Here is a 24,687-nt window from a genome sequence, read left to right on the forward strand (position 1 = left end):
CCTCCCTTCAAATCCTCAATCCTTCATTGACTAGCTGTGTGACCTTGGACAGATCATTTCCCCCTCTGTGCCTCAGTTTCTCTGCCTGTCAAATGGGGACAGTAATAGTACCTGCCTCAAAGGGCGGAGGTGAGGATGAGAGGAGTTAATCGAGGCGCCTGCTAGCACATGTGGGAACTGCTCACTAGGCAGCAGCTGTTCTTGTAGCCAGACCATCTAGGTTTGAATCCTGCCACCAGCACTAACGACTGCGTGATTTGGGGCAAGTGCCTTGACCTCTCTGGACCTCTGTTTCCTAGTCTGGAAATGGGTTTGGTCACAGTCCCAGCTTCCAGGGGCAGTGGTGTACATCCAGTAAGCAGGGCGTGTGAAACCGCCAGCCCGAGCCCTGGCGCGGGCAGGTACTGATGGCGTGAGGGTCCGCGCTCTCCAGGAAGCCCCTCCTGGGAGTGGTAGAAGGAAGCCCCTCCTGGGAGTGGCTGGGGCCCTTCCCCCACACCCCCTCGCAGCGGCCCCGCCCCAGCTGTGACGACAGTGCCCCTGCCTGTCTAGGGGGCAGGAAGGAAGTGAGGAGGGCAGCTGGCAGCTTCCCCTTTTCTGATCTGCTCTGGGCCCCAGGTTCCTTCCCTCTCAGTGCCTCAGAGGAGGGGACAGCAGCACCATGGCCCCCCACGCGGCCACCATCCGCCAGACCTGCTGCTGCTTCAACGTCCGCGTTGCCACCACTGCCCTGGCCATCTACCATGTGGTGAGTGTGGAGGCAGGCCCGGGGCTGCATGCGTGCCTGTGTTCGTGTGTGTGCGTGTATGTGTGGTGGCCCCCAATCTGCTGAGCCCCTCGGACGGGAGGACTGCTGCTTACCACCTCTCTGTGGGACCCTTGACAAATCCCTTTCCTACTTGGGGCCTCAGTTTCCCCCTCTGTCAAATGGGGGGGTGGCTCTGCAGCTGCCCCAGAGCAAGCAGCAGGGAGCAGGAGTCCTCCTTCCGAGCTAATGGAACCGACATTCGCTCTGAGGCTCAGTTTCTGCCTCTGTAAAATGGGATGAAGTTGCAGACTGAGGTTATCTGTGTGCAGACGCCACAGCAGATGTGAAAGTGCTGGGAGTGGGAGTCCTGGGACGTCGTGGGCTGGGACTGTTGCGGGGATGTGAGGATGGCCAAAGACACAGCCACGGTTCTTCCTGTGGGCCTGGACGGGCCTGGGGCCTCTCGAGCGGACGAGAAGTGCAACCTTCCCTTTGTGCTTCCAGAGGGGATGCGGGAGCCCAGCTGTCTTGGCTTAGGGCTCAGTGGAACCCCCGCCTTCTCCCCACCAGGGAAAACCTAAGAGCTGTGCTAGGGAGCAGGGCGACTTGCCTGGCCTGACTCAAGACAGTGGCCCCCCGCAGTTTCTCTCCGGGAGCTGGAGTGCACAGCCCGGGAGGGAAGCCGTTGTCCCCCAGTAACTCACAGTGTGGCTCTGGGCAGGTCACAGCCCCCGGGGCCAAGCCCGCCCCTGTCTGGGGAGGCTGAAGGTCAAGGTCTCTGTTCTGTCCTGTCTAGACTCACCCCCACTGCCCAACTCCTGGCCACACCCAGCTCCCCCAGACCCAGGCGACTTCCTCCCAGGGTGACTCAGGGCCTGTGGTTAACAGTTCTCCTGTGAGCCTGAAGGGCTTCCTCAATGCCAGCCTATATCCACACGCTGCAGTGGGCTGCTGCAAACTGTTCAGACCTGGCTGCAGCTGCTTCCTGTCGCAGGCAGGGTGGGCAGGGCTGCGGCAAGAGCACAGCCTTGGAGGGGTGGTGTTGCCCAGTGGTTAGCACACAGCCCCTGGATCCAGACCGCTGCATGCAAATCCTGGCTTCCCTGCTTCCTAGCTGTGCAGCCTTGGACAACTTACTTAACCTCTCTGAGCCCTGGTTTTCTTGTCCAAAAAAATCAGGGATGAGAATAATAATACCTCTCTGATAGGGTTTTTGTGAGGAGCAGAGTGTTAACATCCACAAAGCACACAAGTCCGTGCCTTGTGTGGCAGGTGAGTGCTTTATTGTTAGTTGTGCGTCAGACATGGCACCTGCTGTCGGCACACTTGGAGTCCAGCTGTCAGATCCCGGGACTCTGGTTCTGGGAGAAGCTCAGAGGTTGCCCTGCCCGGCTCCCGCCAACACAAGAGCTGAGAGAGGCTAATGACCCCTTGGCTGTCCCACACCATCTTTAGGGCCCTCAAGCTCTGAGACTGTGCAACCGTCCTGGAAGGACACAGTGGTATGCAGAGGTATCCCCGGGTCCTTACCCCAGCTCTGCCACTAGCTGGCTGTGTGGCCTTGGACAAGCCTCTCTCTGGGCCTCAGTTTCCCCTTTATAAAGTCAGGGGTCAGGGGATGTGGACTGGCTCAGAGCTCTCAAACTCTGATGCCTCCAGGGGTCCAGACAGGTCCTGTAAGTGACTGCCTGGGGGCAGAGGGGCCAGCAGTGACCTGGTGCTGTGCAGGCTGTCTGGCCCGGAGGCTGCCCCACAAACCTGGACCTTGTGGCTCTTGAGCTGCTTTTTGCTCGCGCCTTCTGAGGTCCTTACCTGTAAGTGGTTATGTGACAACCAGCCCCTACCCACAGAGCTGGAGAGTCTGAGGGCCCAAGTGATCAGGGAAGACTTCTCGTAGGTGGTGCCATTGGCCGGAGGTGCGGTTTGGTTGCGGGCAGTATGGAAGGGGAAGAGAAACAGATGAGTACAGGGGTGTGTGTGTGCGGCTTGTACAGGGACACTACAGAGACCAACCTGGAAGTTAGGGAGGAGAAGGTGGTAAGGGCTTTGAGCGACAAGCTAAGGATTTGGACCTTCCCTATAGCACACTATCAATGGTTTGGACTGGCTAATTCTTTGTCATGGGGGACTGAACTGTGCATTGTAGGACCTTTAGCAGCATCCCTGGCCTCTACCTGCTAGATGCCGTAGCGCTGCCTCCCCTGCCCTGCTGGTGGTGTTAACCAAAGGTGTCTCCAGCTGGGGGCGCAATCGCTCCCAACGGAGAGCCACTCCTATAATGTGAGTCCTGGGGCACCATGGGGTGTTGTAGACCAGGAGAAGGTGTGAGAAGAGCAGAACAGCCTGGAAGCCGTATGCCTGGCCCAGGCAGTTGTCTCTGGGCTGTGGTCCTCAGCTGACTCCGAGGGGGTGGGGGTTATCTTCCTGCCCCCTTGGAGAGGGTCCTCTCTCCTTCCCAGAAAGGGCAGGGTCTGGGGGCTTTCCTGTAGCCTATCGGTCGGGTAGCAGGTGTGCTGACAGGACCTCGAACATCTGGATGGAAAAAGAGAAGCTGTGGTCCAGATGTGCCAATAGCCCATGCTGGCTGTCATCTGGAGCCAGTCATGGGTGACAACTGTGTACATCGTGAGCTATTTGTGGACTTGGCCCCTCTGGGGAGGGTTAAATCGGGACTCTTGCCGTCCTGAGACAGCATCACGCTTTACCAAATCACGCTCCACTTTGGGGGTGTTATTTTGGGAGGGCCTTTTTGTGCCCAGTTGGGGGAGCTGGGTCCTCAGCTTCTGGCTGGGGGGCTTCCTCTCTATTTCTCTGCGTTCGTCCAGCGGATTCTCTGGTCACTCAAACCTGCACACACAAAAGGACACCAGAGAACTTTCTTTATTTTCTTGGGTCCTGGCTTGTTGTCAGCCTACAGTCAATGGCAGGCGGTGGGGACCCCCAGAAGACACTTTAGCCCAGAAATATCTCCCTCCCTGACCTCTGCTCCCCAAGCTGCCTGGAATTCCACCATGAGAAACACATCGTCTGGATAAAGAGCTGACACCTGCTATGATTTCAACAGTGCAGAACCAGGATACATTGAAACCAGGCAGGGAGGAACTGGGGCCGACACTAATCGTGGTTGTTTTCTGGGCTGCAGGATTGCAAAAGCTCCAGTTTTTCTCTACCTGTCTGTATTTTCCATGTTTGGCACAATGAGCATGTCCTCAGCACAGTATTAGATTTACAGAAAAATCCTGAACACGGTTTAGGGAGTTCCTGAGTACCCGGTGCCTGGTCCCCCTGTTGTCAGCACCTTAGGCTGGGATGGCACCTTTGCCAACATGACCCGCTGTTACTCACTGACGCCCGAGCTTCGTCCGCGCGCCCTCGGCTGTCTCCTGCTCTCCGTTTTCTGCTCCAGGAAGCCATCTAACACCACGTTGCAGGTCGTCTCCACGCCTCCTTAGGTTCCTCTCGGCTGGGACAGTTTCTGAGATTTTCCTTGATATCCATGACCTTGACGGTTTTGAGGAGTGCTAGTCAGGCAATTTGTCACATATTCCTCAGCTGGGATTTGGGGTGGTTTTCTCATGGTCAGACTGGGAAAGTGTGCTTTCGGGAGGAAGACCACAGAGGCGAAGGGCCATTCTCAGCACATGGGATCAGGGGACCGTACTGGCCACATGACTTGTCACTGCTGGGGTGTCTCCCCTGGAAGGTTACTATCCCCGCCCCGGCCCAGTGCTCTTTGGAAGGAAGTCACCATGTGCAGCCCAAACTCAACGAGTGGGCAGTTGCTGTACCTCCTTGAGGACAGAGTAGCTACACAAACTATTTGGAATGCCTCATAGACTTGTCTGCTTTCCCATTTATTATATAAATACATGTTTTACTTATTTATATCAGCAGGGACCCATGGATCTTTATTGTATACTTTGGGTTACAATCGATGCTACTTAGTTTTGTTGCTCAAGTGTACTACTTTTGAACTGGGGGATGAAAATGAAGCAGCCTCTATTATTCAAAGAAGGAGTCTCTGTTGCCCTGACCTGAATGCAGACAAGTTCTCTAATATGACTTTACGTGCCCAGCCCCAGGCCAGGGTACAGTCGAGGGGCTCCCGTCTGCCAAGGAGCAACAGTGACAGTGACAATGGATAACATGGCTGGCTGTTATGGGGGCACAGAGGAGTGGCCTCAGCCCTGCCCTGGGGAGGAGGTTGGGAGGCAGGAAAGGCTTCTTGGAGGAGGCCCGAGTCCCAGGGGTGAGCAGGACGCTGCCTGGGCATGTTGAGAGATCGGGCCGGGCGGTGGCAGCAGCATGAGGGAAGGCTTGGAGGTGGGACGGACTCTGTGGTGCTTTGAAGATGCTAGAGGCCGGTGACACTGGGTGAGAGGGACAGCCATGAGGTGTGAACGGGCAGGAGGGTGGAGGGGTCCCCAGGGGTGAGACTCGCCCGAGTCCCTTGCTTCTTTCAGGCCACATAGCTAAAAGGATGGATCTCTGCTTGGCCCGTCCACTTGCTTTGCAGATGGAAAAACGGGGTCCAGCAGGGCCCCTGACTTGCTCCAGGCCACTGCTGCCCACACACAGGGGCAGGGAATGAGCCAGGGAGTGGACAGATGAATTCCTCACCTGGCCCATGGCTGGGATGTTGTCTGTCTGGGAGGCCCTCACTTCACCCAGCATTTCATGACCCATTTTCTCTACATGGTCCATCTCATGGGAAGCTTTCTCCTCCAGGAAGCCCTCCTGATTTGTCTTCTTCAGAACTCCTGGGGCTCTTGGATTTTGGAGGCAGTGATTTGTGATTGAGAAGAACACAGGTCCATCTCCATCACCCGCTGGCAATGTGGCCTCGAGCAAGCAGGTGCCTTTGCTGTCTGGGCCTCAGTTTCCTCATCTGTTCAATGGAGCCAGTGGTCCGTGTAGAGGTGTTGAGCTGATATGGCCCTGGGGGTGTGGGGGGCTGGCCATCGAGTGCCTGGGTGGGATGAGGCAGCAGACCACAGGGGCCCCTCCCCTCTGGAAGGCTCATCTGTTAGGGCCTAAAAATAGACCCCAACTGCCAGGGGGGGAAACCCCCGGTGCGAATCTGTTAGAACCTGCCACCTTCATGCCTGATGCCCCCGGGCTGGACGCAGAGCCCTTGTCCTCTGCCACCGCAGCAGCAGCGCTGGGCCCTTCCTGGAGGGGTGGGGAGGCCAGCGGGGGCAGGGCAGGAGTCTTGGCCCCGCCTCAGGGTCTTGGCTGGGGGGCCCAGTCAGAACTGAGTTGTTCCCTTCCTCTCTGGGTGTGAGCCCCACCCTCTGGCCTGTAAACGGTCCCACGGCCCATCGAGGGGGTGGCTGGGGGGCAGGGCCTGGCCCTGCCGAGGCTTCTCCACCTCCACCCTGGCCCGAGCCCCCAGGAAGTGAGGCTTTTATTTTGAGCCTAGAGCAGCAGCCTGGAACCAGGACTTCGAGCTGAGCTCGCTGTGAGGCCTGCACTGGTCTCCCGGGGGATCCCACCCTGCCTGCGAAGGGGCACAGACCCCCTCATGAGACAGGAGGCGGAGCCAGGAGCTGCACAGCTGCGCTCTGCTCAGACGCTGCCCAGGGCAAGGGGCCCCTCCTCCAGCCTCAGTTTCCTCCCCAGTCAAGTGGGGGAAAATAACCCCATTTGTGAGCACCTGACAAAGGGCAGCTGCCACCGGGGCTTCCATTTTACAGAAGAGGAAACTGAGGCTCAGGGAGGCCCAGGGACTTCGCAGCCTGTGGTGGACAGAGAAGAAGAGCCCGGGGGTCCTGCTGGCCATGAGGAGGGGGAGCAGGGCTTCCTGGCAGCGACGGGGTGGGGTCAGCTGTGAAGCCCTGAGCCTTGTTCTTAGAAACATAGCGCCCCCGGGGAAAGACTCGATTTCAGTTTCACCTGTGAAACGGGGGAAGAGCGGCAATGACAGCAGAACCGATGACAGGAGATCGTGTACAGGTGGCCCTTGGTATCCGCAGGGTCTGTGTCCTCAGATCACCGGGCGGAATATGTGGATGCAGGACCCGCAGATACGGAGGGCTGACTGTACGTAAGTGTTCAGAGGAGGACCTGGGCCTAATTAATGCATAGTAATAATTAGTAATAATACTTAGGATTGTGGGTTTTTGCTCTGCAGATAAGCAGGGAAGTGATGGTTTCGGGAGTAGTTTGGGGCGTGGAGGGTGCTTCGCCGGATAATCAAGAAGTGGAGGATGTCGGGGCCCTGGCAGAGCCTGCACGCCAGCTCTGAGCCCCCAGTGGCGGCCCATGAAGGCAGAGTTGACGGGCTGCTCTCCAGCCAGGATATCTCTGCTGCTGGGAATCACCGGGCAGGAATTTCACTCTCAGTGCCCTGTTCCTTCGGGCAGAGCCCTGCTTCCCTGTCTTCTCTCCTGGGGGCAGGGCTGGAAGGGCAGCGGCTGGGCCTTGCTGGGGTGGGGGTGGGTGGTGGGTGGTGGGTAGGGGGAGCTCTGAGGATGCCCCGGGCTGGAGCCGGCTGCTGAGGCTCCAGTCATCGCACTTCCTGTGCTGCAGGTGACATCTCAAAAGCGCATCTGAACCGCTGTGCTTCCTGTGCCTGGGCAGGACCTGTCCCTTCCCCTGCAGTGCTCTCCCCGCTCCTCTGTCCCCAAGTCCCTACCCCTGTAAAACCAGGGGTCCGTGTGCTCTCTGGGGCCTCCTGTGTGCTCGGCATGTGAGTGGCCCCACATCACAGCTCACTGAGACGAGGAGCGTCTTGCAGTTTCCTAGTGCGTCTCACTCGCACTTGCCTCTGTCATGCCGTTCCCTCCGCCTGGAGCACCCTTCCCACTGCCCTGCGGCTCAAATCTTGAAGACCCACTGCTCTGAGAAGCCTGCCTTGAGCCACCACCGTTGGACCCTGAGCTCCTGGAGCTTCCCCGGAGCCCTGTGTGCCGGGTCCCTGTGTGTCGTGTCCTCTGTCCTGGACGTTCATCCAGGGCTTGGGTGGACCTGATTCATCTTCGTGATCCCACCGAGCCTGGCATCTAGCAGGTGCCAGCCAGTCTCTATTTGATCTTGTTTTTGTGGACCTTTTATTGATGGATGAATAATTGACCTATAGAAACGTATGGGATCATAAGCAAACGTCTCGATGAACGTGTACACAGTGAACACAGCTGTGTAACCTCCACCCAGACTGCGGAATCGGACAGGACCAGCACCCGGAGGCCCCTGGAGCCCCCTCCCTGCCACCCCTTCCCCACTGACTTCCACCCACGCATGTGGGGCCACGCATGCTTGTAGCTCTAGAACCACACGGAGGTGAAATTCTACAGCACGTGTTCTGTGGTGCGTGGCAGCTTTTCTCAGCATCACGTTTGTGAGCTTTGCGCGTGTGGTTGTGGGCAGCGAGCTCAGGTTTCCCACTGCCGTAGGGCATGTCGTCGTGTGAGTCCGGCACGGTGTATTCGCCTGTTTCCCTGCGGGAGGACGTCTGGGCTGTCCCCAGCTGGGGCTATTACAGACAGAGTGGCCTCGGCCCCTGGGCCCGTGTCTGGTGTCCACACGCAGGCGCCTCTGCGGCTCCGTCTTTGTCAGTCACTGTCTCTGGCAGTAGACACACGTCACCTTGCTTGGTTCTCACAACCGCGCTGCAAGGGTGTTGGGTTCTTCTCTCTCTTCTGCTGAAGAGGAAACCAAGGCACAGAGAAGTAAAGAGGCCGGGCCAGGGTCATACAGGGATGGGCGGCTGCGCTGGGCTCTCCCCCAGGGCCATGAGCGCCAGAGCCCAGTGGGGCGGAGGGGACAGTTCATCACCCAGACCTGCAGAGGTGGAGGGAGGGGAGGGGGGCGGGCGCAGAGAGTAGAGAGAGAAGCCAGGCTCTGGGAGGCGGAGGCAGGGGCCTTGCAGGGGGACTGAGTGTGTGGCCCTGGGCTGGGGGCACCCCGGTGGTACCGGTGGCTGGGAAGATAGTGCTCTGGGAGGTTGGGCCCCCACCGGCCGCCCCCTGATAAGCAGGGACTGGAAGCACAGGGTGGGGGAGGGGAGCTTCCTCTGGCCGCTGACGCATCTGAGTCCCTCTGCCATCCTCCTTCCAGACCACCCTGGGACCCCAGGGAAAACAGGGGGGCAGGTGAGGTTGAGGGGCTGAGCTTCAGGGACCGGGTGGTAACAACAACAGTGGCCTGCGTGTGGTCAGTGTGCAGCAGCCCTGAGAGGGCGGGAGGGTGTGGCACTTGAGACTCACTTTGCAAACCGCACTATCTGATGGGGAAGGGCTGAGGCCAGGCCCGAGCAGCCCTGAGCTGGCAGGTTGGTTAGGAGGAGCGACTTGTGACTTATGGGTTGGACGGGAAGGTGTCCATGCACCGTCTGGCACAGAGCGGGGTGCTCACTGTGGGCTGGGTCCTTCCCTGTGACCTTCACCCCCTGAAACTCACAGACAGTGGGTCTCTCCCTGCCTGCTTCTGGGATGGGGGGCCTGAGCCTCAAGGATGGGGACAGCGGGGCCACTCCCCTGCAGAGGGATCTGGTCTTAGAACCCCAGAATCGGGAGATCTGGGGTCACCATCCTTTCAGGATGTCCCCATTGTCCTCACCCCCATCTATGTCATCAGTGTCAGCAGTGGCATCTCCGCTGCAGGGCCGTGGCAGTAAATCCCTGCCTCCCAGCTACCTCCATGGCCAGCACCCCTGCCGCGTCCACTGTCGCCAGCACCCGTGAGCCTCACTGTCACCACCTCGCCAACTCCAGCAATGTCATGACAGCCATGCCCACCTGGCGTGGTCCCTGCTGCAGTCCCTCCTGAGCAGCACCTCCCCCATGACAGGCCACCTTGGCACCCACGGCATCGCCGCTGTGATTGCCGGCCATACCAACATTGCCCCCACCACACCACCTTCCCCAACCTCCCTCCTCCTGCGACCCCCCCCCCCCCACCTTAGCTCAAGCTGTCGGTTGCTCCTCAGAGACACCAGGAAAGGAAACAGAAGCTCCCCTGCCTCTCTGGCCACTGCGCCCACTGCCCAGTGCCGGGGGAAAGCGTGTTTGTTACGAAGAAAGCAGGGCTGGGTGGGGACGGGAGTGGGGCAGGAGGAGTGAGGTGGGACCGGTTGGCTGAGCTGGCCTGGACATTGGGACAGAGCTGGTCTGACTCCGTAGCAGTCTTGCTGTGTGACCTTGGGCTGGTCACCGTCTGTCTCTGGGCCTCACTTCCCTACTGGTAATGCCCCTCTGTCGGGGTAGAGACATCACCTCTCCCTCCGCGTTCCCCTGGAGGGACCATCCAGCGAGACACCTGCACTGCCAGGCCTTCCTGCAGGCTGCTCCCGCCTCCTGGGGTGCTTTCGCTTCTCTCTGCTCTGTCGGAGAACTGCTTGTCCTTCAGAGCCGCGCTCAGCGCTTTGCTGTTGTGACGTCCCCTCCCCGAGTCTTTCCAGTGCTCTCTCCCTCATCAAAGACCCAGAGCCTCCACGTGTCCTCTGTCATGGCTCTGAACACGCCGTCCACCTGTGGGGTCTCGGCGGAGACTGACGCCTGCAGGCCGGGGTCAGTGTCTTGCAGAGGCCAGAGGCGGGAGGTGCTCAGGGAGCGTTTGCTGGGTGGGAATGAATGCCACGCGGAGCACACGCCGCCGGACAGCACCTGCCGTGGGCCTGGCGGGCGCACAGCACACCCTTGGTCCCAGCAGCCCTGAGAGGCAGGTCCAGTGGTTGCCCCTTTCCTCAGATGGGGAGTCGAGGCCCAGAGAGGTTAGTGGCTTGCCTGGGGGCACAGAGCTCGGTGGGGCCCTGAGTCAGACCGCAGCACCCCTGCCCTTACTTCACGACCTCAGCAGCGCAGCATTAAGAACGGTGGGTGAAAAGACGCTGTCATGGAGGGACAGTGGGCGAGTGGATCTGCCTGCCTGGGCATCGTGACAAGAGACAGGCCCTGTGCCTGTCATGGCCCAGCCGGGCTCTCAGAGCGCAGGGAGAGGACAGTGTTGTGTCCAGGTGGAAACCAGGGGGCACGAGGGGAAGGTCAGGGCTGGGGGCCTGGAAATCTAGACTCTGGGAGTTTCCCGGCCTCTCCCAGCGTGCGCTGTAGGTAAGCCAGGTGCTTCCCGGGGATTTCCAGCAACTCTCGGTTAGGGACTTGGGTGGGGCAGTGAGGGCCTTCTGGGGGCAGGGGACAGGGCCTGGGGCGGCTGGGGCCAGGGGACCCTGGGCAGCCTGGGTGTGACATCCTAATCCTATAGTGTGTAGGGGTTCCACTCCCCTGACCCTCATGTGTTCAGCCCTCCCCACGGCCCCAAGTGCAAATGGGGGTGACTCTCCTCAATGACCAGAGCGGGAAACTGAGGCCAGGGAGAAGCCAGGGCCTGGCCAGGGCCATGCAGCAGTGAGGCCTCCAGTGCCCCAGCTGTTGTCTCCTGAGTGCCGGGCGTCCGGGCTTGGCTGCTGGGGGCAGGGGGTGGATGGCTGGAGAGATCAGGAGCCGAGCCCCAGAGCAGCCGGTCCAGCCCTGAGGGGACCCTGGGCCCCAGGAGCCGAGGCAGCAGGGCTCACTGCCCAGCTGGGCCACGTGACACAGGACACGTGAGTTCTCTTCTCTCAACCTCATTTCCTCAACTGTGAAATGGGGAGATGTTGCCTCTCTTGCAGGGTTTTGGGAGATTGCCACGCAAGCTTGTGTGTACAGGTCTGAGCACACAGCAGGTGCCCAATAAATGTTCCTCTCCATCCCATGTCCTAGGGAGACACTCGGGCTCTAGGAGCTGAGCCTCCTCCCTTTCTCCTGGGTCGGGGCCTGGCATCTTCTGGTATCTTCCGTGGATGGCTGGGGCCCCACAGAGGGTCCAGTCAGGCTCTGAGGTTGCCTCACTCCGTGACATTGGGCTGGTCCCTGCCCTCTATGAGCCTCAGGGCTGTCATCTGGCAAATGGGGACAAAACCATGTTTCCTCTCCCTGCCGAAGGGTTGTTGAGAAGGTGAGATGGGGCAGGGCGAGCCTGGTTTTTAAGCGCAGGTGGTTTTTGCAAAAGTAGCAACACTTTGGTTCCCGTTGCTGCTGCTGGTGCTCCCACTGAGGGGAGGGAGAGGAGGCTGTGGAGGGGAGAGGAAATGGGGGACCTCTGACCCCACCGAGGCACCCACGTGGGTGCGGGGGAGGGGGCAGGCCTCAGGGCCAGGAGGCGGGAGATGCTGGGCAGGTGGTGGAGGGACTTGGCCAGGATTTGAATCCTGGACCTACAGGTGACCAGCTGGGAGGCCTTGGGCAAGGCACTGGACCTCTCTGAGTCTCACTTTCTTCATCTGTGAAATGGGGTGAAGGTATTAAAAACAGCCCCTTTGCCGGGTTGTGGGAAGGATCACCTGGCACGGAGTTGGGCTGTGCCAGTGCCCCTGTCTTCCCCTTCCTGGGGTCCCCAGCCATTCAGAAGGGGTGGCTGGAGGGGGCAGTTGGGCTGCTAATGGCAGGATTGCGCATGGGGCAGGGCGGTGAGAAAGGCTTAGGCCCAGGATCAGGGAGCTGGGGCTGGGTGAGCCGTGGGTTAGCAGGGGTCTCCAAAGTGGGGCAATGTCCAAGGTGACCTCAGGGTCTCAGGATGACAATGTTAGAATTTCTAAATTTTTTTATTTTATCCTTTACTAATTTCTGGACCTTTTTTGGGAGTATGTTTTATGATGTTCGTGATAAACTAGGACAGTAGCACATGCATATAATTTGGAAATAAAGAAATATAGAGGAGTGTGTTCAAAAGGTTTTAGTGACATTGGTGCGTGGTCAAAATATCTGAGCCCTCTGAGGTTCAGGCTGGCAGGGCTCTGAGGTGTTCTGGGGTACAGGGAATGGGAAGGCACCAGGACAGCACTGGGAGACTTGGACTCCAGTTCCCATCTGTCCTCAACTTGCTGTGTGTCCTTGGGCAAGCCACCTGACCTCTCTGAACTTATAAAACAAGAAGAGGGAATTTACAAAACAAGTGGATGGAGGCCCCTTCTAGCAACTGGAGGTTGGGATTGCCTGATTCTGAGCTTTGTTCCAAATCTCAGACAATGCTGGATTCTTGGGATTTTTAAGTCTTCTCGTGCCACACCGGGTAGATGTTCACGTGCCCTTTCTAAGCCCAGCTGTGACTCATTGAGATCTGCTCACAAAACCCCAGGGACGGGGAGCTCACCACTTCACAGGGCACCCCATTCTGTCTTAGACTGAGCTGTCACCTACCTCCCGTTTCTCTTTTCCTCATCAGAGACGAAACCCTAAAGAGGGGTGCTGCGGCTCTGGCCTTCAGGGGCTGAGGAAGCAGCTCTTCTCTGGCAGGGCTGGTTCCTGTGGTTGCAGGCCCAGCCCCCACCACACCTGCCTTCCCCTCGACTCCTCTTAGCCTTCCTGGTGAGACAAAGCCTTTTTGGTTCACTCTGCGCTAGGGAGAGGGGCAGCTAGAGCAGGCTGCTCAAATGCTCCGTGGAAGCTCTCCCCAGCCCAAAGCAGATTCTGTTTGCTAAGCGCCCCTGCCAGGCCCGAAATTGGTGCTTTGCAAATACAACGCAACCTAGTCCTCGCTAAATCCAGTGGCTGCCATTTTCCATACGAGAAAACTCAGAGAGGTGAACTGACTTGTGCAAGGTCACACAGTGACCTGGATTCAAATCCATCTCCATCTGACTCCAGGGCCCAGTTCCTCATCAGTTTTCTGACCGTTTCCACCCCCCTGAACATGATGTAACATGGCAGGAAGACAAGCTGAGACCTGCGTCTGAACTTAAAAAACCCACAGAGTCAGCAAGGGGGAAACAGATGGTTGGGTGTCTGGTTGCCTGTCAGCTGAGCATGAGTTACCAGTGCAGGGCTGCCTAGAAAGCCAGTGTAAGCTGAGGCCATATTAATAGAGGTAGGGCACCTGCTACAAGGGAGGGGACGGTCTTGTTCTCAGTGTGGGCAGATGGTGCTTAGAGAATTGTATATGTGTGTTGGGGGAGGGGTGGAGGGCCTGCTGCAAGGACATGGACACACAGAAGGTTGTGAGGTCCCATGGTGGGAAGCATTTAAGTAGTGGTGGTGGCACAGGATTCCTGCACTGGATGGTGGGGGAGCGTGGACAAGGTGACCTCCAACTTCCTTTCGAACTGCAGTTTGGTAGCTGGACTTTAATTGTTGCTGGGGCCACCCTGACACTCAGGCCTGTCAGATGCCCCTTCTCCATCATAGCTAGCAAGGATCCCCTGAGGGCGTCAGGTTTGTTCGTTCATTCATTCATTCATTCAACAAATACAAGAACTAGAGCAGCTGAACAAGAGAGACACAGGCTTTCCCTGCCTGGAGCCTACAATCTAGTGGGGACAACGGTAATAATAATATTAACAGCTTCCATAGAGAGAGTGCTTACTATCTGCCAGGTACTTTAAGTAAATCAATCATACCATCTGGCCCCACCACGGCCCTGTGAGGCAGATATCATTATCCCCATTTTGAAGACGGGGAAATCGAGGGGCTGTGAGGACGGGATCGACAGGGCGCTCTGGAATTCAGGGGCAGATGCTGTCCAGGGCTCTCCCAGCCTGTGCTCATGATTCTAAAGCTCTGCGATGCCCAGATGCCCTGACTAAGACCCCGCGATGCCCAGAGCCTGTTGTTATAAAAGGGGGCTCAGAGGAGGGCCCCTCAGCTCTCACCCCTTCCTCAAGCCTGACCGTCCATAGGAACAGGTGCCAATTACTGAGAACTGGGCGTGGCTCTGCGTGCTCTCCTGGGACAGTCTCGTTGACCCCCACAGTAGCCTCCAAAGGGAGCTACTAGCACCATCCCCATTTTGCAGAGGGGGAAACCAAAGCACGGAGGCGTCAAGTGTTGTGCCTAAGGTCACATGCCTGGGAGGAGGCGTACCCAGGCTTATGCGCTGAGCGTCTGTCTGTAAAGGCCACTCTCCTAGCCAGGGCGCCCTCCTGACCCGGCATCCCAGCTGCTCTAGGACCCCCACCCCGTGGCCCCCGGCTGCACACCATGGGGTGGGAGGGGGCTGGGGGAGGAGCTGCGCAGGCCTAGTGACGGACACTGTTCTGTCCCCAGATCATGAGCGTCTTGTTGTTCATCGAGCACTCGGTGGAGGTGGCCCACGGCAAGCCCTCTTGCAAGTTCTCCAAGATGGGCTACCTCAGGATGGGTAGGTCCAGGGGACGCCGATGGGGTTGTGGGGGGAGGAGGGTGGGGAGGGCCCTGGCCAGGGGTAGCCGGGCTGGGGTTTGTGCCCCCTGCTTCCCCGCTGGTCGACCTCGGGCAAGTCCCTTCCATGGAGCCTCAGATCTTTCATCTGCAAGTGGGAATATCCCACCTGGCCCTGCCCACGTGTCCAGGTGGTGAGGGCAGATGGGGTAGCGCTTTGCACACCCAGCTGGCTTGTAAAGGTGACAGTCCCAGTGTTCCGCTGAAGCCCATCACACTAACGTCAGATGGAAACCTGTCACCGTGAGATCCAGCCACGGCTGACCTCTGTCCGCATCTCCCTGCGGCGTGGACTTCCCATTTCACAGCTTGCTCTGGCCACACCGCCCACCCCACGCCCGTCCCTGTCCCGGGCCCTGGCTGGAACACCCTCCCCCCACGGCTGGGGGCCGACTCCTCGGGGACGCCTTCCCTGACCTCACCCTGGCCACGGTAGACCCCAGCCTGGCGCCCTGTCACGTCATCCCCGTTACCTGAAATGTGCAGTTCGCTGGCTCTGTGCCCCCTCCAGACTGAGCGCTGCACGAGGGCAGGGTCTGGGCTTTCTTGTTCACGTTCATGTCCCCACCGCTGTGGTTCCCAAAGTGTGGCCCTGGGAGCCCGGCTGGGGGTCCCCCTGGCACTTCTGGGCCCCTCACGGCTCCCCCTTGCCTTTCAGCCGACCTGGTCTCCAGCTTCCTGCTCATCATCATGCTCTTCGTCATCAGCCTGAGCCTGCTGCTCGGCGTGGTCAAGGTGGGGCCTGGGCCAGGGAGCAGGGAGGGGTCCCTTTGCACCCTCCCTGCCACCTCCGCGGGTGGGCAGCGCGGGGAGGGTGGGAGGCCCCATTGGCACGGCAGACGCCGTCACGCTTGCCTTGTGGAGAGAGAGCCTCGTTTCCCCCGGACTCCCTGGGCTGGTGGCCTCAGTCCCCTGTTGAAATACGGCCACCATGGGTCCACGTGTGGGCCGTGCTAATTGCTGGCACTTTGGCGAGGACCAGCTGGTGACCCACAGTGTTTAAAACTGCAGATGGAGACAGGGGACTGTGACAGAGAGAAGAGGCAGTGTTGTTTTGAGGCATGGGGACAGCGGAGAAAGCATGGGGTCCTGAATCAGTGGGGAGGGCCCGAGCCGGTCAGAGCGCAGACACACCCCGCTCAGCCCCGCGGCGGTGCCAGGGGACCCGCGCCTGGGGAGCTCCCGGTCTGGTCGGGGAAGGCCGACCCTCAGCGAGACAGGGACAGTCCAGTGTGACCACTGAGGGGCTCCTAGGCCTGAGGCCAAGCGGGTGGGAGAGACGAGACAGGCTGTGGCCCAACCTCCCGCCAAAGCGGAACCTGCCTGTCCCTGAGCCCCGGAGAGCAGGAAGCCAGGGCCTCCCCGCACAGCCAGGGCAGCAGGATCCAGAGAGAGGGTTCTTCCTGTGCGGACAGGGTCCTGGCACTTGCAGGCCCAGCAGGGTGGGACAGTGAGTTGCTGTGGGTTTGGAACGTCTCCACCTGCCTGAAATGCCCCCCTCGGCTCCCCTCGCTAGCACACCCGCTCTGGGAACCTGCGTGCAGTTCACGATGTGCAGGCTGGTTCCAGGTGCGTGTGTAGACACCCAAAGGGGCCAGCCAGGAAAACGGAGCGGGTCGCCCCTCGACTCTGCGACCAGCCTGGGCTGTTCCTCCCGAGTGATTTCAGACAAGCACGCGAGGCACCCAGACCACCGCTTCTGTGATTTTGCCTCCTGCAACGCCAAGGCTTTCCTCACGCGGGGCCCGGGTCTTACCCTCTCCCTGTCCCCAGAGTGTCACTCAGAGGAGGGCACGAGGATCTGCGTGGGGCACCCTGGGCTGAGCGGGGAGAGGGCGGGAAGGGGACGTGTGGGGACACCCGGCCGGGTGGGGGAGCACTGGCTGCGTGCGGAGGACACCCTGGCAGTGCCGGGCCTGCCTTTCAGAACCGGGAGAAGTACCTGCTGCCCTTCCTGTCCCTGCAAATCATGGACTTCCTCCTGTGCCTGCTCACCCTGCTGGGCTCCTACATCGAGCTGCCCGCCTACCTCAAGCTGGCCTACCGGAGCCGCCCTGTGAGTGCCCAGCCCTGTCCCTGCCCTGGCCTGGGAGACGGGAGGGACTCAGGCTGGTGGGCGTGGGAGCCCCCTTCCTAGTTGCTGTCCTTGAGCAAGTCCCTGAGACCCTCCAAATGGTCCCAAGCTTCTACTCTGCGAAATGCCTCTGTAATCGCATCTCGTCAGCACGTCTCGGGAGGGTTAAGGGAGGGAAATGTGTGCAGAGGGCTCAGCACATGGTGAGCACCCAGCGAGTGCCGGCCCTGTGGCAGGTACACTCGGGAGAGGGCACGTTCCCTGTCAGTCCCCAGCCCCAGTTTGCTCCCGCCTTTGGAGCCAAGCTGAAGGCAGGAAGAGAAAGATGGTTACAGCCAGTGACAAGCACCCCCGTGCGTGAGGCTGCTGCCAGTCAAGGATGCGGTCCCCCAAAAGTTGCTTTTCACATGTCCCCTGACTGCTGTCCTTGAAGAGACCGAGGTACTGTATTGTGGAAGCGCCTTGGCCCGGGAGTCGGGAGACCCTGGTTCCAGTCCCAGTCTGGCCACCAGCCCTCGCTGTGAACACCCGGCATCTGCTCCTCTCTGTGCACGGGGGACTACGGAGGCACTGAGGTCTCTAGCTGAGACAGCCTCTCAAGCGAGGGCCTGCTACGTGCCCCACGGGAGCTGGGCCTTCGATTGCTGGTCTTTACTCTTCCTCCTCACCTTTGTCCTCCGAAGGGCCCCTCCAAGGTCCCACTGATGACCCTGCAGCTGCTGGACTTCTGCCTGAGCATCCTGACCCTCTGCAGCTCCTACATGGAAGTGCCCACCTATCTCAACTTCAAGTCCATGAACCACATGGTGAGTCTGGGGCCGGGGTCCGCACCCCGCTGGGGCCCGTGGGCTGGGGGTGGGTGCACCACCCCGGACAGGGGTCTGGAAGGCAGCGGCCACATCTGCTGCCGTTGGTTTGCCCACCTATCAGATGGGGCCGATGGTAGCACCTGCTTCCTAAGGCTGTCGTGGCCACTGACCAGGGTCATCGGTGTGCCACGCTGTGTGCCCATGTGTGTGCAGAGTGGGCCTGTTATTCCTGGACGTGTGGTGCTGTTAGAGTCCCCCCACAGCCAGCCGTGCTGACGTGGCCCCTGCATCTGTTGCAGAATTACCTCCCCAGCCAGGACAACATGACACATAACCAGTTCATCAAGATGATGATCATCTTTTCCATTGCCTTCGTCACCGTCCTTGTCCTGAAGGTGAGTGGCCCCCGCCCAGGGGCGGCTGAGGCCAGGCTGTGGCCCAGGCCCACCCACCCCAGACAGTTAGAAAGCAGGGATGTGTGTCCTTCACTGCCCCCCGCCCTGCCCTTAGCGCCTTTCTCCAGCCTGCCCAGCCGGCTCCTCTGACTTGACTTGGGGTCCTTGGGGACAGCCCGTTAGAGGGTGTTGATCTTCCAAGACCACCTGCGTTCCGGTGTCAGGGTCTGACGAGTAACCCAGAGGGAAGCTGCTCTGTCTGGAATCAGTTTCAGACTGACCTGGGTTTGGATCCCAGCTACACCCCTGCCAGCCACGGGGTTGGTCTTCAGCAGGTCACTTCTCTCTGGGCCTCGGGTCTCACCTGTATCAGGGGTGTAATGAGTCTTGCTTTACCCTTGTTAGGTGTCATGTGATTCAGGTACCAAAATATAGATGGGATCTGCGGTCATATTAATGGAGGTTTGGTAATGAGAAGGAGGGAGGGGAGTGGTCTTTGTCTCTGGGGTGGTCAGGCCCAGAGGATAGGGGCCGGCTTCTGGTCCCAGATCTGAGAGACGGTGACACATTGGAGCGTGTTTGTGGTGGTACAGCCAGCAGAGTGAACTGCCTGCCACTGTAGGAAGTCAAGGCACTAGCAGCCACTGGGAGCTGCCCCCTGGAGCAAGCTGTGGCTCCTGCTGGCACCTGTCCCAGGCCTGATGGGGCGGTGGGAAGGCGGCCGGCAAGCACAGCCTGACCTGGGCCTCTTTCCAGGTCTACATGTTCAAGTGTGTGTGGAGATGCTACAGGTACATGAAGTACACGAACTCGGTCGAGGACAAGAGCAACTCCAAGATGCTGCAGAAGGTGAGCTTGACCCGGGGTCGGATCCCAGCTCTGCCACTCACTCCCTGTGCCATGTGGGTCAAGTCTGTTCCCTCTCCGGGCCTCAGTTTCTCCACTTGTAAGATGAGGGTCAGACCAGAAGAAATATGACCTCCCTTTCAGCTCTGACAGTGTAGATTCCATTCATTCACTCAGTATTTACTGCCTCTCACTCTCTGTTAATCTCATATCCAGTCCTGGGGATATGAGACTAGGGGAGTGTACAGTCCAGACTGAACCCAGACACAGACATATGATTACAACTTGGCGTGAAGCACAGGGACAGTGAGCACAGAGGAAGTACCTGGCCTCATCTGGGGGACCAGGGAGGGCTTCCTGGAGGAGGTGACACGTGGCATAATTTTGGAGAGTCAATGGATCTGAGATAGCTGGGAAGGGGGAGGAGGCTCTCCAGGCAGAGAGGGTGCGCTTAGAAGCAGCTGACCAGAGAAGTGATGGGAAACTGGCTTAAATTATTGGTGGTTCACTTTCTTCATCTGTAAAGTGGGACTGTATTAAGCAGGACAGTTTTGGTTGCAAGTGGCAGAAACCCAACTCAATCTGACTTAAATAACAAAAGGAATTTACTAGCTCACAGAACTTCAAAGTCCAACGTAGGTCTGCCTCAGGCCTGCCTGAGTCCTGGCATCAGGATGTGATCTCATTCTCTTATCTCTTCACTCTGCTTTCCTCAGTGCCGGCTTTGTTTTCAGACAGCCCTTCCCTCCTGGTGGCAAAAGGGCTGCCAAACCCCACAGGCTCACATTGCACCTTCTCAGTAACCCCAACAGGAAAAGAAAGTCCCAGGATTATGTCTCATTGGGCCAGCTTGGGTCACACGCTTATCCCTAAACCCATGACTATAGCCAGGAGGATTGAATTCTACTTTGCGTGGCCAAGCCCCATTACATGTCCACCCCCTGGATCTGAGGGACGGGACCAGTTCTTCTGAAGGCAGATGAACTGAGCATGTTTTCCCAAGGAGAATGGCGCACTGTTGTCAAAGCCAGGGGACCTCAAGGTGCTGAATGGGCAAAGGCAAGCGTGTCCACTACAGGAACAGATCCTGCACCTGTCCCAGGCAGGCGATGTCTAGCACATAGCAAGTATCCAAACATGCTAGTCATTATCATCATCATCATTTTGCCAGACGTAGGGGTTTAGGTCCCTTGACCCCAGGTTGGAATTGCAGGTCTTCTTGACGATACTCAGCCCTCATCTCTGTCTCTCTCAGGTGGTCCTGCCGTCCTATGAGGAAGCTCTATCTCTGCCATCCAAGGCTCCAGAGGGGGGCCCAGCACCGCCCCCATACTCAGAGGTGTGACCCTCGCCAGGCCCCAGCCCTAGTGCTGGGAGGGGCGGAGCTGCTTCCTAATCCGCTTCTTTGCTTTGGTGGCCTCTGTGGCCTGGGTGGACCCCCCCGGCTGACTTCAGGACAATCTGTTGTGTCTCCTTCGCTGGCCTGCTCCCCCTGCAGGGCCCGTGAGATGCTCACAACTGGGTCAGCCCTTTAGGGCTGAATCACTTCTCGGGTCTCTCAAACATTCAGTCCACAGATGCTTGGACTGCTTCGATCAGCTCCAATACTTGTTTAGAGGATTGATCATTCTAAATTCAGTGAGTTTCTTAAACAACTATCAACTTGATCAGTTCCACCAAGCAACTGACAAGTCAAACACTCACTTGTCAGTTCAGTAAAATAATTCGGTCCATTGCATTGGTTTGTAAGAGTTCACGCAGCGATTTTGTCCTCATCAATGAGCCAGCCCTCAAATATATACACACACACATATTTATAATCAATTCTCTTCAAATAGCTTGCTTAAGCAATTATCAATTAGCCAACCATAAGTCATTTAGAATAGCAATACGTAGAATAGTGATAAAATTCAATTAAACAATCAAGTTAGCTCCCAAATCACTTAATTCAAATTAACCCCACAACTGGCTGCCCACTCTGGTCAATTTGGCACCTCTGAGTGGCTGTGTAATTGTCAACGCAAATCAACGTTCTGTTAAACAGTTGTCGAACTATCATTGCACAATCAGCTGCAGGAAGTGACGGTGGTTTCGATCATAAAACTTTCCCTTCAAACACACAACCGTCTGGCTGCGGAGTCGTCACCACCAGCAGTCAAATGCTTGCTGATCCAGTCCCTCTGTGGTCACATAGCCGTGGACGCTGTGAGGTCACCTCCGTCCCCGTCACCTTACTAACCAGTTGTCAGTGCATTCTGCAGGCCAGGCCGTCGACTGCCATCCAGTCAGTCGTAGGTGAGTCAGTTCTGCACAAAGCTTGTGGCCAAGCAGCAGTTCAGCCCTGCAGTCAGGCACGTCCGTTTGTGGGACTAAGCCCAGAGGTTACTTCAGTCAAAACAGGCAACCCCCTGTGGGCGCAGACCCTGTGACTGGGGATGTGGTGGCGGTGGCGGTCACGAAGTTTTGGCCCCAGCACCCCCTATTGCCTGCTTCCCTGTGGCCGGGGTTCCCAAGGGAGCTGACCCAGAAGCGGGGACAGGGCGGTGGAGGCAGGTGTCTGGGGTCTGTGGGGGGCACAGAGGGAGAGGCTGTGCAGGAGCCTCTGCGCTGACAGCCCTTTGTGTAATTGCTTTGTGTTTCAATAAAGCAGCAACAAGCTTGTCTCCGGCAGTTGTGTTTCCTGAGATGCGGTGTAGGAGGAGGGCGGGGGACCTGCCTTTTGTACCCATCACCCCCAGCATGGACACGCGCACACACACACCTGTGGGTTCTGTCCAGAAGCTCCCATGGGCCGTGCCAGCTCGTGAGTGTGACTCAGATCATGAGTCACAGTCCATGATTAAGTGCCCTGATGTCTCCCAAGTCAGGTGTGAGCTACACCCACTTGGAGAGTCCCCACTGAGAGCCGGGTCCTGCCCTGGGCACCAGGGATGACCTCATGGGTCCAGTGCCTCCAATTACCTGCAGTCTTGGGGAGGGGACAGATTCTAACAGTTGTAATGGCCCATGGCCAATGCCACAATAGGGAAAGTCCGAGGGACATCAGACTTGGCCTGGTGCCCAGAGAAGCCTTCTTGAAGGAGGTGTCACCAAGCTGAGTCTGAAGTAGGAGGCAGCAGTAAGCAAAGTGGTTGGAAGGAGGTTCTAGGCCTAAGTAGCAGACTGAGCAAGGGCTCCAGGGCGGCGGGGGGAGGAGCTGCGGGAAGTGGCTCAGCGTGGCTGCAGGTGGCGGGTGGGGCAGAGGAAGCTGGCCAGGTGCTGGGCCTGGATCAGGAAGAGCCGTTGCGTGCAGCAGGGCTCTTTGCCTGCAAGCTCACCCTGGCTAACCTCAGTGAGGAAGGGCATTTATGGGAAGGACATGGTTGCAAGTAACAGAAACCTTTAGTGAACCAAGTTTATCATAAAATATAAGGTGGTCATGATATTTCTTGGCTCTCACATAAATAAAAAATCCAGGGATTTTTGACTTCAGGCATGGCTGGATCCAGGACTCAAACTCTTTAATAACTCTCCTTCTCTTTCTCCATCTCTTACGTTTTCTGCCCTGGGGGTGCTGAGCTGCTGACACCTGCCCGAGGGAAGTCAATGGGGACAGCGAGGGCAGTTTGGGATGGGATCTGCCACCAATTCCAAAGGAGACCTCATAGAGCCTTGAAGGTCATGCCAATGAGTGTGGACTGATCCTGGGACAGGTGTCTCTGGAGAGTTTGGGGAAAAGGAATTACAGGGTCAGGTTTGGGTTTTAGGAGGGAAGAGACCAAATTCAGGGACCAGTAAGAAGGCTGGTGAAGTGGTCCCGTGGGGGAGCAGGGAAGGAGATGGGTTTGAGAGTTGCTGTCGGCTTTTCTTGGGGATGGCAGATTTCTCCAAGGATTTTACCTGCTCTTTGTTAGACCCCCAAGCAATTGACAAGTGTGACTCTAACAGAGATGGAAAGTGAGCTCTTATTCACATGAGGGAATCGTGGCCCAGAGACATCAAGTTACTTTCCTGAGGCCACACAGCACTCAGAGATTAGACCAAGAGCATTCTTTCCCCCTACTCCAAATGGAGGCTGCTGAGAGGGGCTGGGGCCCCAGTCTATGTGAGCTCCTTGTGAAGACCCATGTGAATACGGCCCCTGAGAAGTCCCCACCGAGTGTGGATTGGGAACAGAGGTCATGGGAGGAAGGGGATTGGCCTTGTCCCCAGCCTTGCATCCTACCAAGAGGGGACCAAAGGAGCATGGCTGTGTGTCCCAAGGGCCAAAAGACCCTGAACTTGCTGATGTGACTACCCCGTCTGTCCCCCTTACCCCACCCCCCACCCCTGGCCCAGAGCGCAGAAAAACGCTGAGATGTATAGTGGGATTGTGCCCTGTGGCCCGGCAGCTGGGAGGGGGCTGGCCCGAGGAACAGGAAATAGCTGGGTTTGGGGACGTCCGAGTGGTCGGCCAAGCCAAGCGAGCCCACGATCGCCTGGCCAGCCCTCGCCGAGGCCCTATCAATGCCCTGTTTGAGGCTCATACAGGGGTCCTTTGACAGGCTGGGACAGTTTGGACGCACTGAGAAGGACTGTTTGAGCTACATGCCCGGAAACGAGCTGGCCCCAGGGAGGAGGGGCTGCTCCAGGGCTGGGCAGGTGAGGGCGGCCTGGACTGTCTCCTGGGGGGAAAGGGGAGTTGGCAAAATTAAACCCGGGTTGCTGAGCGGGGAAACCTCAGGTTTCTCGGGGCTGTGATGGTAGCAGGAAGGTCCCCATAATGGAGTGGGCCCTTCAGAGTGTCAGCTCCGTGAGTCTCCCAACAGCCGCACGCGGCAGGTGCCCTGCCACCGTCATTCCTGAGGTTGAGGGAGGGGAAGGCGTCTGCCCAAAGTCATGCATCGGTCAATGGCAGAGCTGGGCTTGGGCTCCGGTCAGCCTGGCTGGACCTGAGCTTGTCCCTCTGGGCCTTTCTGGTCCTTTCTTGTCCTCTGGTCCTTTTATCCTTCCTCTCGGGACCCTCCACCTCACAAGGCCCTCATTTCACTCCCATTCCAAGCTCCGGGCCCTCAGCAGGGCTCTGGCGTATGGGGGTGGGGTGGGAAGGGCGGGGCTCAGGGGCAGCGGGAAGCTTTGGATGTTGCAGGCTACTGGAGCTGGCCACAGAGCGCTAGGATCTTGGACCAGAAGGGACCTCGGGGTCTGCTGGTTCCACCCCTTCTAGGCGCAGCCTCCTGCCTGGGCTCGTGCCCCCCATCGATGGGGAGCTCCTTCCTGTCACGGCCATCCCCTCCCTCCAAGCTGGGGCAGCTGCATCAACTAGCAAGTACGTCCTTCTGCTGAGCTGCGGCCTGTTTTAAAAAACAGGTTCTTGCTCTCTGGTCTTAACTCCTGGCTTTGAGGGCTCCAAAGGACACTTCTACTCCCCATGCCCAGGGTGGCCTGTTGAGGATGTGAAAGTGGCCATGCCAAGCCCCAAGCCTGCTCCTGCACAGAGCATCTCTGCCGTGGTACCCACCCTAACCGCCACCCGCACTCCCTGCACACACACACACACACACACACACACACACACACACACACACAAGTTCTTTCACTTCAGTTATGTGACATGGAGTTTGGATCCCTGACAGGATCTTCATTCATTCACTTGTTCCAGAATATTCCCAGAGGCCTACTCTGTGCC

General features: G+C 58.2%; 1 protein-coding gene across 1 annotated transcript; it reads left to right on the forward strand.

The window, feature by feature from the left end:
- Positions 1 to 575: 575 nt before the first annotated feature.
- Positions 576 to 21,703, forward strand: LAPTM5 (lysosomal protein transmembrane 5). Its single transcript, XM_045548461.1, has 8 exons — positions 576 to 748; positions 14,764 to 14,857; positions 15,575 to 15,651; positions 16,844 to 16,972; positions 17,674 to 17,796; positions 18,099 to 18,194; positions 18,951 to 19,043; positions 20,296 to 21,703. Exons 1-8 carry the CDS (start codon positions 662 to 664, stop codon positions 20,383 to 20,385), a joined length of 789 nt encoding a protein of 262 aa, XP_045404417.1. The 5' UTR covers positions 576 to 661; the 3' UTR covers positions 20,386 to 21,703.
- The last annotated feature ends 2,984 nt before the right edge of the window (positions 21,704 to 24,687 follow it).

Source organism: Lemur catta, chromosome 3, assembly GCF_020740605.2.
Source record: "Lemur catta isolate mLemCat1 chromosome 3, mLemCat1.pri, whole genome shotgun sequence".
NCBI classification, from domain to species: Eukaryota; Metazoa; Chordata; class Mammalia; order Primates; family Lemuridae; genus Lemur; species Lemur catta.